Consider the following 15,451-nt stretch of genomic DNA (forward strand, 5'->3'; position numbering starts at 1 on the left):
TTTTAACCACACCCGTCGCTCTCAGTCCCGCCAGGTAGTGATCCCGATGCAGAAGTAGACTGTTGGCAAAAACACGCCCAGCAAGCTGAGCGACGTGATGAGAGGCTTTAGAAGCCGCCAACAAACAACCCTTAGCCATCGGCGGAAGACCCATGACTGCTTTATCTAATCCAAATAGGAATGTACCTAAATGGTTATAAAAAGAAGTTTAGATAACCTCTCCAAAGATAACCTCTCTGCCTTCACACTAGCGGAAACGATCGCTGGATGTGAAAGGAAGGAAGCTCCGAATGTCTTATACGAAGACGTGGACAAAACATTCGCCGCAGACAACAGTTCCCGGTAGCTAACGCTGCCGGAAATTCTTCCACCACTGCCCCCAAAATACGATCGCTACCCGCAATCAAAGCATCAATCTCCGCAAGAGATTCATGCGCCTCGTGCACTAACGGCAAGCCGAAATCCTGCCGCAGAGCGTTTCGTCGCTAAAGGCCAGTTTCCAAACGAAACACCCTTGTAAGACTGAACAGCCTCCTCCGACGGAATTGCATCCGCACACACCAGTCGGACCTGTTCCCATACAAAACCAAGAACCACCTGGTAATCATAATCGCTGTCTGGCGTACCATCGGCCAAATTGGGAATTTCGTCTAGCACCGAACCCGGTGCCGACCCTTCCCCCGAACCACACACTGATTCGGAGGGAAAATCCTGTTCCGAAGAAGAAATGTTTTCAAACGACGCGTAACGGAAACGAAACTGCATGGGCAGGACGATGCGGACCGGCCGAATCTGCAAACTGGTCCAACCCCGGTCTCGCTGGAAACCCCGGCGGTGGAGGGACTGGTGGAGGCGATTCCCCTAGCCAGGCCATGAAATTCTCAAAAAGAGAAACATAGTCTCCCCGAGTCCGCCCCTGAGGGCGACCCGAAACCGCTGCAAGTGCTACAAGGCAGGTGTAAAGTGCAATAGCAGATGCCACTCCAGTCTGACCTGTCTAAATAAATAAATGTGTAGAAGTGCTAGGTTGTAAATATTTTAATGATGTATGTGATGTATGTTTTAATGCATTTATCTCATATCTGTAGTAAAAATATTCAAATTGTTTAATGATTTGCATCTATGTATGTTTTAATGTATTTATCTCAAATCCGTAGCAAAAATATTAAAATTGTTTTAATGATGTATGTGATGTATGTTTTAATGTATTTATCTCAAATCCGTAGCAAAAATATTCAAATTGTTTTAATGATGTATGTGATGTATGTTTTAATGTATTTATCTCAAATCCGTAGAAAAAATATTTAAATTGTTTTAATGATGTGCACCTATGTATGTGATGTATGTTTTAATGTATTTATCTCAAATCCGTAGCAAAAATATTCTAATTGTTTTAATGATGTATGTGATGTATGTTTTAATGTATTTATCTCAAATCCGTAGCAAAAATATTTAAATTGTTTTAATGATGTATGTGATGTATGTTTTAATGTATTTATCTCAAATCCGTAGCAAAAATATTCAAATTGTTTTAATGATGTATGTGATGTATGTTTTAATGTATTTATCTCAAATCCGTAGAAAAAATATTTAAATTGTTTTAATGATGTATGTGATGTATGTTTTAATGTATTTATCTCAAATCCGTAGCAAAAATATTCTAATTGTTTTAATGATGTGCATCTTGTGATTAATTATCAATTATGTGAATTAAATAATATTGCATTTTGTCACATTTTGTTACATATATATATATACACATGTATATATGTATTATTAATTCTTGCAACTACGTGTATAAACTTAAGTCATCTCCAATGCCATGACATCAGGACTTAACTAGAACAAAGACTTTGTCCCATTAGCCTTAAAGGCAAAATGTCATTACAACAAATGGAACATAGTTTTGTCCTCATCATCTTTCATTTTGGTTACTAATATTTTCTGCATGTTATTGAAGGATAACACTTTTTACTGACATCATCCAATCAAAATTTGAGTGAATCTCAGAATGGCAGAAAGTTTGTAATAATAATATAATGATATAAAGTCCATAAACATTAAGATATACACACAAGCACCTCAAGGGAAAAGTCACCAGATCAGTCCATGAAATCCAACTTACACATAGACAGGGAACATTTTGTTTAGTATTGTGTTGTGATTCGGTACACAAATTTCATAGATCACTACAGTGCACACAATTCTATAATGTTAAATAATAGTTGAAACTCAATTCTCAATTGGTCACTACACAATTCTATAATGTTAAATAATAGTTGAAACTCAATTCTCAACTGGTCACTACACAATTCTATAATGTTAAATAATAGTTGAAACTCAATTCTCAACTGGTCACTACACAATTCTATAATGTTAAATAATAGTTGAAACTCAATTCTCAACTGATCACCAACTGTTGCTAATCCAAATATTTTAAAACAAAATGTCCCCTGCTATATATCAAAAGGAATAATAAACTTTTACAGATCTGATTATGCTGGAAACGAAAAATGCAAATCAAAGCGGGAAACCATTCCATCTCTACTAACCTGTTTGTAACCATGGTTAAATATGAGCAAGCAAATGGCATGCATGCACATAGACAGATATGTGGAGGTGACTAATATAGACTGGGAAAGGTAAACTTCGAGATGCACCCTAAACCGTAATCTCACCTCATCTGAATACAGACTTGGGGATCTCAACTCCTCCAAAAGCTCAAGAGGAGACCTAACGTCATCCAAAAAGCGAAGTGGAGATTTAATCTCCTCAAAGAATGCCAGAATACTTTTACTCTGAAAATCAAGTGTACATGTAACTATCTAAACCTGAGACCTACATGGTAATGTTCAGTGATAGAAATAAACAGAACTTTGTTCTAGTCCACCAGACAAATACATCTAGAAATCTACTTGGTACAAATATTTTCATTTGTCCAAATACATGGCTTGTTTCATTCAAGTGCAAGGACGATGTTTTTGATTGTTCAAAATGAAACTGCACTGAACATTCTGACTTGTCCTTTGGACAATCATTGAAATACATTTTGCTTGTCAGCAGATTTTTACTTGTCTGGACAAACGGACAATTGCTTATTTCGAATGCTGATGTTACAATAAGGTCCTCCAAATGGAGATCCTATCAACATCAGTGTTTTTTAAACATGTTAGGGTAATGTCAGACAGATGAAGATTTGTAAAGTTTTTAGTGAAGCATACACTTAGACAGGGATTCTAAAATATCTTTTAAAATTCACTTGCTTATTTCATTCATTTCAACTTACTTTCGTGCTTATTAAGGTTCAAGCATGCTGTCCTGGGCACACACCTTAGCTATCCGGACTGTCTGCCCAGGACGGTGGGTTAGTTGTTAGTTGGTTAGTGGTTAGTGAGAGAGAAGAGGGTGTAGTGGCCTTACACCTACCCATTGAGTCATTAAAACATGCTCTGGTTGGGAGCTGGTATCGGGCTGCGAACCCTGTACCTACCAGCCTTACAAATGTATGTCTGATGGCTTAACCATGCTGCCACCCAGGCCGGTGGTGGATCTAAACATTCACTGGCCATGCTTAAACAATTCATTCGAGTGGCATCCCTTGGAAATATTAGGTTTGTTTTAGTTTTTTAGTTTGTGTACCCTTCAGCTAAATCTGAGATACAGGCATCTTCAGTGAGATCAATTCGCTAACATCTTGCACATAGTGAATTATGTTCCAATTAGTATTTTAATTTTTGTTTATTATTAATGCAAATAACATGGACTCGATCGCATTAATTTCAGGATCTACGATATCTCATTAACTGGCAACAACTGACATTTCTACCTCTACTCAAAATCGATCATTAACTACATTGTAGAAGGACCATTTGATATACGGGTCTCCATTTTTGTTCTATCCAAAACAGTCTGTTTATAGCAAATAATTTTAAAACCACAACATTGATTCAAACTTTACTAACTCAGTAATTATTCCTAACTCCAGCTTTTAGTCTCTACAATCTTCAGATATTTTTTTAATTATTTGCAATGAACAGAGTATTTTCGACAAGACAAAAATCAGATTCTTATATAAAAGGACCCATAAGCCACCTCCAAACTGGCGCTGTTATATGATTTATTGAAACTCACGCCAGTTTTCTTGATTTTCTTCCAGTCGTAATTGTAACCGCGCTGGTGTCGGTACAGCCGGTAAGTAGGAAGAAACGTGATTTCTGATTCGCCTGTAACAAAGAATGGGAATATTTGAGTTATGACACCTCAGCACATTTTAAACTATGACTGTGTGGTGTCTAACATATGGTTATTATGACTTTACAATAATGAATATTCATGTAATGACACCTCAGCACATAATGACACCTCAGCACATTATATACTACGACTGTGTGGTGTCTAACATATGGTTATTATGACTTTACAATAATGAATATTCATGTAATGACACCTCAGCACATTATATACTATGACTGTGTGGTGTCTAACATATGGTTATTATGACTTTACAATAATGAATATTCATGTAATGACACCTCAGCACATTATATACTATGACTGTGTGGTGTCTAACATATGGTTATTATGACTTTACAATAATGAATATTCATGTAATGACACCTCAGCACATTATATACTACGACTGTGTGGTGTCTAACATATGGTTATTATGACTTTACAATAATGAATATTCATGTAATGACACCTCAGCACATTATATACTATGACTGTGTGGTGTCTAACATATGGTTATTATGACTTTACAATAATAAATAGTTGAATGTATGTAGTTTTAAAATTTCACTGTTGAATCTTTTTGGAAGAAAAAGGCGTGTTCCTTTAAATTTTATAATGAATATTCATGTAATGACTTTAAATTTTATGATGTAAATGCTGTTTTCAAACGTGTGTCTGATGTTACGTGTGTGATGTTACGTGTGTGATGTTACGTGTGTGATGTTACGTGTGTGATGTTACGTGTGTGATGTTACGTGGGTGATTTTACGTGTGTCTGATGTGTGTGGTGTCTACGTGTGTCAGCACATTTTAAACTACGATGTTACGTGTTTACAATAATGAATATTCTGATGTTACGTGTGTGATGTTACGTGTGTGATGTTGTTCCTTTACGTGTGTCTGATGTTACGTGTGTCGTGATGTTACGTGTGTCTGATGTTACGTGTGTCTGATGTTACGTGTGTGTGATGTTATGTTACGTGTGTCTGTGTGTGTCTGATGTTACGTGTGTCTGATGTTACGTGTGTGATGTTACGTGTGTCTGATGTTACGTGTCTGATGTTACGTGTGTGATGTTACGTGTGTGATGTTACGTGTGTGATGTTACGTGTGTGATGTTACGTGTGTGATGTTACGTGTGTGATGTTACGTGTCTGATGTTACGTGTGTGATGCTGGCAGGAATGCATTAGTAATGACAACTATGCAGAATTATGAATCATTATGAGCACCAGTTGTCATGATGAGTATTTGGAATAAGTAAAATTGGTAATAATGGTTGGTATAATCATTAATAAAACAATAAAATATATTTTTTTTAAAGTCCCATCCTTGTACTTACTGAATGCATAGAAAGCTGTCTTGTTGAACTGGCTTTTCCGCAACTGGTCCTTCTCAAGCAGAAAGGGAAGGTCTTTTTCTTCCGTTTTTTTCAGGATAACCTAAAAGAAAGTGTCAAGGGAATTCTTAGAAAACAATTATTAAACAAAACCAGAACAAAGTATTCTCATCTCAACTTATATTAATTTTACACTGACATTTTAGCAAGTGTCAAACTGGGCTCTTACTTATAAAACGTCAATGTACAGACTCAACGCTTTAGCAAAGTCTCTACACTTAAAATTATTTTTTTATCCTACTGCCCCCTTTCCTTTCTCTCCTTTGAATTCCATCTCATTTCTTCCAGATCTGGCAACTCCTCCTATCTTTCAATTTCTTTTACTGTCCACCTCCACATCCCAGTCCTTGTCTCTCCAACCGTTTGTCTCTTGTGACTATCTGTGCCACACACCTGCCATTCCCCAACAGCTTTTAGCTGTGGGCTTAGTCTGACCACTTCAGAGAGTGTTCAGTAGTTACTTCTGGCTTTGTTAAGAGGCACTTGTAACCACCTACTCTGCACCCCTACTACCGGCAGTCTAAGTCTCTACATTTTACTTACATACTATTTGTAGTTGAAACTTATCAAAGTCGTGAGTCTAGATTTTAAAGTTTTATAATATTAAAATGTGGGTTTTGCTTAACAACACCACTAGAGCACACTGATTTATTATTAATCATCAGCTATTGGATGTCAAAGCTTGGTAATTTTGACACATGGTCTTAGAGGAAAGCCACTATATTTTTCCACCAGCAGTAAGGAATCTTTTAATTACTAGTATGTACTTTCCCACAAACATACCACAACCTTTGATATACCATATGCACCATCCCATAGACAGGCTAGCACATACCATTGCCTTTGATATACCAGTTGTGGTGAAAAACCCATCATTTGGTAATTTTTTACATATAGTCTTAGAGAAGAAACCTGCTACATTTTTTTAATTAGTAGCTAGGGATCTTCTGTATGCACCATCCCACAGACAGGATAGCACATACCATTGCCTTTGATATACAAGTCATGGTGCACTGGCTGGAACCATCCCACAGACAGGATAGCACATACCATTGCCTTTGATATACCAGTTGTGGTGCACTGGCTGGAAGGAGAAATAGCCCGATGGGACTCTACAGAGATAGACAAAGTCTAAACTAGATGTGGGCAAATGTTAAGGAAACGTTATAAATATAGTAGGCAATTCTCTATCAGGTCACAAATCGATCACAGTGCTGTGATTAACCTGAATAAATCATGTTGATAACAGTAAAACACAAACATATCATATCACACCTAGATTTCCCACGCTATTATATTAAACAACAACAAAAACGTGAATATTTCAATACATATTATGTATATACAAAATTGTATTTGTTTTGATACAGGATACAGTGTAACTCCTCTAAATCAGACACCCTCAGGACCAAGTAAAAAGTCTGGTTTTAAGAGGTATCCGTTTTAGAGAGGTTCTCTTCTGTACAGATATTTAAAAAGAGACCGTGAGAAATGTCCGGTTTTGAGGGAATTCCAGTTTTCTGAGGGTCCGGTTTTGAGGGAATTCCGGTTTACTGAGGGTCCAGTTTTGAGGGAATTCTGGTTTACTGAGGGTCCGGTTTTGAGGGAATTCTGGTTTACTGAGGGTCTGGTTTTGAGTGAATTCCGGTTTACTGAGGGTCTGGTTTTGAGGGAATTCTGGTTTACTGAGGGTCCGGTTTTGAGGGAATTCCGGTTTACTGAGGGTCCGGTTTTGAGGGAATTCTGGTTTATTGAGGGTCCAGTTTTGAGTGAATTCCCGTTTACTCAGGGTCCAGTTTTGAGGGGTTTCACTGTACTATTAATTCCGCAAAATGGGTCTAAAATGCTCAGAAGACATCAATGGTTTTTACAGACACACACAAAAAGTAATGGAATTTAGAATTAATAATTAAACAAAAATACAACAACAAAAATGAATTAATATTTTATGTTTCTTTTTTTCTATCAGAATACACATAAAAATAAAACTATGTTTGGCACCTAACCTGAGGACCCATCAGCATAAAGCCTACTCGATATAATGCCAAAATATCTCTAGTACAATAGTGAGTCTTATGTATGAGGCCACAGACCACAATTAATTATACTGTATGTTTCTGTATAGCATTAGTGGCTATAACATTTTTATTAGTATCAGCAGGCCCGTGGATTTTTGTATGTACCTTTGCCTGCCTGGGGGACACATACCCTGAAAAGGACAACCCCTGTTGTCCAGCTCTTTCTCCCAGCATATTGGTTCAAACAAACACACCCTCTAAACGAGGCCGGAGTACACCCATTTTACACAAAATACCCACTACTTTTGCATGGGCCGGAATTACCACAAACAAGTCTTCAATGTCAACAAGTTACACATGTTTACAAACTACATGCTCTCCCCTGTCAACTTCAGTCAAATAGTTGCCACTTAAAAGCTGTTTGCCATGAAATAATCACACTGAAACTTGCATAGACAAATGTCTGGATTTTGAACAACCAAATGGGAAGATAACTGTAATCTGAGGCCAGATAAGGTTGTACAGTATATAATACCATAAAAAATACACGTTATAAAAATCTTACATCTATTTTTTCTGACAGCCGATAGTTGAGGTCGCCAAAGAAGAACACATGGTGGAATTTGTGGGTCACGTCAAAACCTTCGAGATTCTTCACACCCAGTGAAAGACCTTTGAGAATGTTCCGGAAGTTGTTGTTCCTCCTGAAATACAAAGTAAACGCCAACTGTAATACTGTAAACTGAGGAGAAACAAACTGTATCACCTTCATTTCATTTTAATTAATATTTTTGGTATCACTTTTAGTTTTTAAAAACAGCTTAATCAAACACCAATGGGATTTGATAAAAACCAACCCAAATCTGCTTCTGTTGTTTGCAAAAACATGTATGTACCGATTAAACCAATCACGATGCTTGGTATAAACATGCATGATCATTTCCTTGGAGCCAATCATAAACACAATTTACATATGAATAGGAAGGTATGCTTGTTCATTTATGTTAATGACATGGAAAAATGCTGCTACAAGAAGAGTCACTTTTCTGTACATTTCTTGGCCCTACAGACAAAAGTTTTGTTTAACAACACCAGTAGAGCACATTGATTTATTAATCATCAGCTATTGGACGTCAAACATTTGGTAATTCTGACACGAAGTCATCAGAGGAAACCGGCTAAAGGTTTTCTAATGCAACAAGGGTCTTTTTTATGCACTTTCCCACAGACAGGATAGCACATACCATGGCCTTTGACCAGTTGTGGTGTACTCATTGGAACAACAAAAAACACAATCAGGTGAATGTATCTACAGAGGTGGTTCAATCCTGCTAAGCAAGCACCTCAAGCGAGCACTCAACCGACTGAGCTAGATCAGGCCCCTGGACCTACAGACAAGAAGGTGACCCTACAGACAAGAAGGTGACCCTACAGACAAGAAAGTGACCCTACAGACAAGTGACCCTACAGACAAGAAGGTGACCCTACAAACAAGAAGGTGACCCTACAGACAAGAAAGTGACCCTACAGACAAGTGACCCTACAGACAAGAAGGTGACCCTACAAACAAGAAGGTGACCCTACAGACAAGAAAGTGACCCTACAGACAAGTGACCCTACAGACAAGAAGGTGACCCTACAGACAAGTGACCCTACAGACAAGAAGGTGACCCTACAGACAAGAAAGTGACCCTACAGACAAGTGACCCTACAGACAAGAAGGTGACCCTACAAACAAGAAGGTGACCCTACAGACAAGAAAGTGACCCTACAGACAAGTGACCCTACAGACAAGAAGGTGACCCTACAGACAAGTGACCCTACAGACAAGAAGGTGACCCTACAGACAAGAAAGTGACCCTACAGACAAGTGACCCTACAGACAAGAAGGTGACCCTACAGACAAGTGACCCTACAGACAAGAAGGTGACCCTACAGACAAGAAAGTGACCCTACAGACAAGTGACCCTACAGACAAGAAGGTGACCCTACAAACAAGAAGGTGACCCTACAGACAAGAAAGTGACCCTACAGACAAGTGACCCTACAGACAAGTGACCCTACAGACAAGAAGGTGACCCTACAGACAAGGAACCCTACAGACAAGAAGGTGACCCTACAGACAAGAAAGTGACCCTACAGACAAGTGACCCTACAGACAAGAAGGTGACCCTACAAACAAGAAGGTGACCCTACAGACAAGAAAGTGACCCTACAGACAAGTGACCCTACAGACAAGAAGGTGACCCTACAAACAAGAAGGTGACCCTACAGACAAGAAAGTGACCCTACAGACAAGTGACCCTACAGACAAGAAGGTGACCCTACAGACAAGTGACCCTACAGACAAGAAGGTGACCCTACAGACAAGAAAGTGACCCTACAGACAAGTGACCCTACAGACAAGAAGGTGACCCTACAGACAAGAAAGTGACCCTACAGACAAGTGACCCTACAGACAAGAAGGTGACCCTACAGACAAGAAAGTGACCCTACAGACAAGTGACCCTACAGACAAGAAGGTGACCCTACAAACAAGAAGGTGACCCTACAGACAAGAAAGTGACCCTACAGACAAGTGACCCTACAGACAAGAAGGTGACCCTACAGACAAGAAAGTGACCCTACAGACAAGTGACCCTACAGACAAGAAGGTGACCCTACAGACAAGTGACCCTACAGACAAGAAGGTGACCCTACAGACAAGAAAGTGACCCTACAGACAAGTGACCCTACAGACAAGAAGGTGACCCTACAAACAAGTGACCCTACAGACAAGAAGGTGACCCTACAGACAAGAAAGTGACCCTACAGACAAGTGACCATACAGACAAGAAGGTGACCCTACAAACAAGAAGGTGACCCTCCAGACAAGAAGGTGACCCTACAGACAAGTGACCCTTCAGACAAGAAGGTGACCCTACAGACAAGAAAGTGACCCTACAGACAAGTGACCCTACAGACAAGAAGGTGACCCTACAGACAAGTGACCCTACAGACAAGAAGGTGACCCTACAGACAAGAAAGTGACCCTACAGACAAGTGACCCTACAGACAAGAAGGTGACCCTACAGACAAGAAGGTGACCCTACAGACAAGAAAGTGACCCTACAGACAAGTGACCCTACAGACAAGAAGGTGACCCTACAGACAAGAAAGTGACCCTACAGACAAGTGACCCTACAGACAAGAAGGTGACCCTACAGAAAAGAAAGTGACCCTACAGAAAAGAAAGTGACCCTACAGACAAGAAAGTGACCCTACAGAAAAGAAAGTGACCCTACAGACAAGAAAGTGACCCTACATATAAGTGACCCTACAGACAGGAAGGTGACCCTACATATAAGTGACCCTACAGACAAGAAGGTGACCCTACAGACAAGAAGGTGACCCTACAGACAGGAAGGTGACCCTACAAACAAGTGACCCTACAGTCAAGAAGGTGACCCTACAGACAAGAAGGTGATCCTACAGACAGGAAGGTGACTCTACAGACAGGAAGGTGACCCTACATATAAGTGACCCTACAGACAAGAAGGTGACCCTACAGACAAGAAGGTGACCCTACAGACAAGTGACCCTACAGACAAGAAGGTGACCCTACAAACAAGAAGGTGACCCTACAGACAAGAAAGTGACCCTACAGACAAGTGACCCTACAGACAAGAAGGTGACCCTACAGACAAGAAAGTGACCCTACAGACAAGTGACCCTACAGACAAGAAGGTGACCCTACAAACAAGAAGGTGACCCTACAAACAAGTGACCCTACAGACAAGAAGGTGACCCTACAGACAAGAAGGTGACCCTACAGACAGGAAGGTGATCCTACAAACAAGTGACCCTACAGAAAAGAAAGTGACCCTACAGACAAGAAGGTGACCCTACAGACAGGAAGGTGACCCTACAGACAGGAAGGTGACCCTACAGACAAGAAGGTGACCCTACAGACAGGAAGGTGACCCTACAAACAAGTGACCCTACAGACAAGAAAGTGACCCTACAGACAAGAAAGTGACCCTACAGACAAGGTGACCCTACATACAAGGTGACCCTACAGACAAGGTGACCCTACAAACAAGTGACCTTCAGACAAGAAGGTGACCCTACATACAAGGTGACGCTACAGACAAGAAAGTGACCCTACATACAAGAAGGTGACCCCACATACAAGGTGACCCTACAGACAAGAAATTGACCCTACAGAGAAGAAAGTGACCCTACAGACAAGAAGGTGACCCTAGAAAGAAAATGACCCAAGAGACAAGAAAGTGACCCTACAGACAAGAAAGTGACCCTACAGACAGGAAAGTGACCCTACAGACAAGAAAGTGACCCTAGAAAGAAAGTGACCCTACAGACAAGAAAGTGACCCTAGAAAGAAAGTGGCCCGACAGACAGGAAAGTGACCCTACAGACAAGAAAGTGAACCTACAGACAAGAAAGTGATCCTACAGACAAGAAAGTGATCCTACAGACAAGAAAGTGACCCTAGAAAGAAAGTGAACCTACAGACAAGAAAGTGATCCTGCAGACAAGAAAATGACCCAAGAGACAAGAAAATGACCCAAGAGACAAGAAAGTGACCCTACAGACAAGAAAGTAATAAAAGTAACCTTAGTAACCTCTCCTCTCCAGAGGTTAGATGGGCGTTGATGAAGCACAGCGACGTCCCATTGAACTGGAATGATATGGCTGTTGCTCCTTTGTTTCCTACAACAACAACAAACACAAGTAGATGATTACAGATTATCTTGTTTAACCACACCACTAGAGCACATTGACTTATAAAGCATCAGCTATTGGATGTCAAACAGTTGGTCATTCTGACATACAGTCTTAGAGAAGAAACACTACATTCTTCCATTAGTAGCAAGGGATCTTGTATACATGCACCATCCCACAGACAGGATAGCACATACCATGACCTTTGATATAGCAGTCATGGTGCACTGTCATTTAGCGGTTTGCTTTCTCCCTCATTATTTCAAAGTGCTACCTTTCCTTTCCTTGATTTGTTTAGCAGTACAATTATTTACTTCTGTGGGTTTTCTAAAAAATATCAAATACATGTACAGTATGAAATACATGTACAGTATGAAATACATGTACAGTATGAAATACATGTACAGTATGAAATACATGTACAGTATCAAATACATGTATAGTATGAAATTCAGAAATTGGGATAAGTAAGTTATAGAACATGCTTAATACTTCTGCTATAGAGAAAGATGAATATAACAGATTATTGCATAATCACATTCCTCTAAGGAAGGCAACTTGGCTGCTGCAAAATGTATACATGTATAAGGAAATTATCTATTATGGCCTGAGAACTAATGTATTCAGGGTGACAAAAATAATGTGACAAGAAATCTTAGAAATCAATATCCCCAGTCACCAGCTAATGAAATGGAAACTACATTCATTTGGCTACAAGACACTTTTGTGATATATGTACGCTGTTTCAAAAAGCTATCTTGAACAGTCTTGGAGTTGTGCCTTTGGAAACAGTAAATTTGGTAATTATGGCTATTTGCTTGTATAAAAAAATTATTGATACGTGTGCAAAGCTTTGGGAAGTTATCTTGGTTTTGAGTGCTGTTCTGGAAACACTATGGAACAGATGAATGTATGGACACATGGACTGGAGATGTCACGATACACCTACCTCATGATAAGATACGTATCATCATACATAGCCCACGATACGATACTTATCATCATACATAGCCCACGATATGATACATATCATCATACATAGCCCACGATACGATACGTATCATCATACATAGCCCAAGATAGGATACGTATCATCATACATAGCCCACGATACGATACATATCATCATACATAGCCCAAGATATGATACATATCATTATACATAGCCCACGATACGATACGTATCATCATACATAGCCCAAATGATATGATACATATCATCATACATAGCCCATGATACGATACGTATCATCATACATAGCCCACGATATGATACGTATCATCATACATAGCCCACGATACGATATGTATAACAATTCCTGATTCACAGCATTTTCCCCATGAAACAAAAAGCAGAAACTTAGGTGAAATGATTTCAAAATAAGAAATAGACAAATACCACATAACAGACATATAGACATAAGCAGTTACACAGTATTCTCTTTTCATTTCAACCGGCCTCAGTGGCGTACTGGTTAGGCCATCGGTCTACAGGCTGGTAGGTACTGGGTTCGGATCCCAGTCGAGGCATGGGATTTTTAATCCAGATACCTACTCCAAACCCTGAGTGAGTACTACGCAAGGCTCAATGGGTAGGTGTAAACCACTTGCACCAACAAGTAATCCATAACTGGTTCAACAAAGGCCATGGTTTGTGCTATCCTGTCTGTGGGAAGCTCAAATAAAAGATCCCTTGCTGCTAATCAGAAAGAGTAGTCCATGAAGTGGCAACAGCGGGTTTCCTCTCAAAATGTGTGTGGTCCGTAACCATATGTCTGACGCCATATAACCGTAAATAAAATGTGTTGAGTGCGTCGTTAATAAAACATTTCTTTCTTTCTTTCTTTCCATTTCAATGTCTTTTCTTGACGGAAATAACTTGTCAATAAGAACATCTCAGTTGGTGTTAATATAAAAATAGGAAACTAAAATGGGAATATATACATGGTCAAAATAGGAATTGATACACAAACCAAGGGAAGGAAGGAAGAAAATGTTTTATTTAACGACACACTCAACACATCTTTACAGTTATATGATGTCAGACATATGGTTAAGGACCACACAGATATTGAGAGAGGAAACCTGCTGTTGCCACTTCATGGGCTACTCTTTTTTCGATTAGCAGAAAGGGATCTTTTATAAGCACCATCCCACAGACAGGATAGCACATACCACAGCCTTTGATATACCAGTCGTGGTGCACTGGCTGGAACGAGAAATATCCCAATGGGCCCACCTACAGGGATCGATCCCAGACCGACTGTGCATCAAGTGAACGCTTTACCATGGGCTACGTCTCACCCCACAAACCAAGGGATGCATCGGTGTATCGTGACACCCCTAACATGGACGTTTCATTGCAGCTACTCACCCAGTGTGTTAGCAATACCACAAACCAAGGGATGCATCGGTGTATCGTGACACCCCTAACATGGACGTTTCATTGCGGCTACTCACCCAGTGTGTTAGCAATACCGGTCTTCACAAACCAAGGGATGCATCGGTGTATCGTGACACCCCTAACATGGACGTTTCATTGCAGCTACTCACCCAGTGTGTTAGCAATACCGGTCTTCACAAACGAAGGGATGCATCGGTGTATCGTGACACCCCTAACATGGACGTTTCATTGCGGCTACTCACCCAGTGTGTTAGCAATACCGGTCTTCACAAACGAAGGGATGCATCGGTGTATCGTGACACCCCTAACATGGACGTTTCATTGCGGCTACTCACCCAGTGTGTTAGCAATACCACAAACCAAGGGATGCATCGGTGTATCGTGACACCCCTAACATGGACGTTTCATTGCGGCTACTCACCCAGTGTGTTAGCAATACCACAAACCAAGGGATGCATCGGTGTATCGTGACACCCCTAACATGGACGTTTCATTGCGGCTACTCACCCAGTGTGTTAGCAATACCACAAACCAAGGGATGCATCGGTGTATCGTGACACCCCTAACATGGACGTTTCATTGCGGCTACTCACCCAGTGTGTTAGCAATACCGATCTTCACAAACCAAGGGATGCATCGGTGTATCGTGACACCCCTAACATGGACGTTTCAT

General features: G+C 40.1%; 1 protein-coding gene across 1 annotated transcript in view; it reads right to left on the reverse strand.

Moving 5' to 3' along the window:
• LOC121368544 (phosphatidylinositol 3,4,5-trisphosphate 5-phosphatase 2A-like) overlaps positions 1 to 15,451 on the reverse strand; it is a 117,014-nt gene that overhangs the window by 35,640 nt on the left and 65,923 nt on the right. Inside the window, exons 14-17 of the mRNA XM_041493284.1 lie at positions 12,266 to 12,362; positions 8,215 to 8,353; positions 5,575 to 5,674; positions 4,132 to 4,223 (exon numbers count right to left, since the gene is read on the reverse strand). Of these exons, the coding sequence (XP_041349218.1) occupies positions 4,132 to 4,223; positions 5,575 to 5,674; positions 8,215 to 8,353; positions 12,266 to 12,362 (428 nt within the window). The remainder of the gene's footprint in view (positions 1 to 4,131; positions 4,224 to 5,574; positions 5,675 to 8,214; positions 8,354 to 12,265; positions 12,363 to 15,451) is intronic.

The sequence above is a fragment of the Gigantopelta aegis genome, chromosome 1 (genome assembly GCF_016097555.1).
Source record: "Gigantopelta aegis isolate Gae_Host chromosome 1, Gae_host_genome, whole genome shotgun sequence".
Classification (NCBI taxonomy): Eukaryota; Metazoa; Mollusca; class Gastropoda; order Neomphalida; family Peltospiridae; genus Gigantopelta; species Gigantopelta aegis.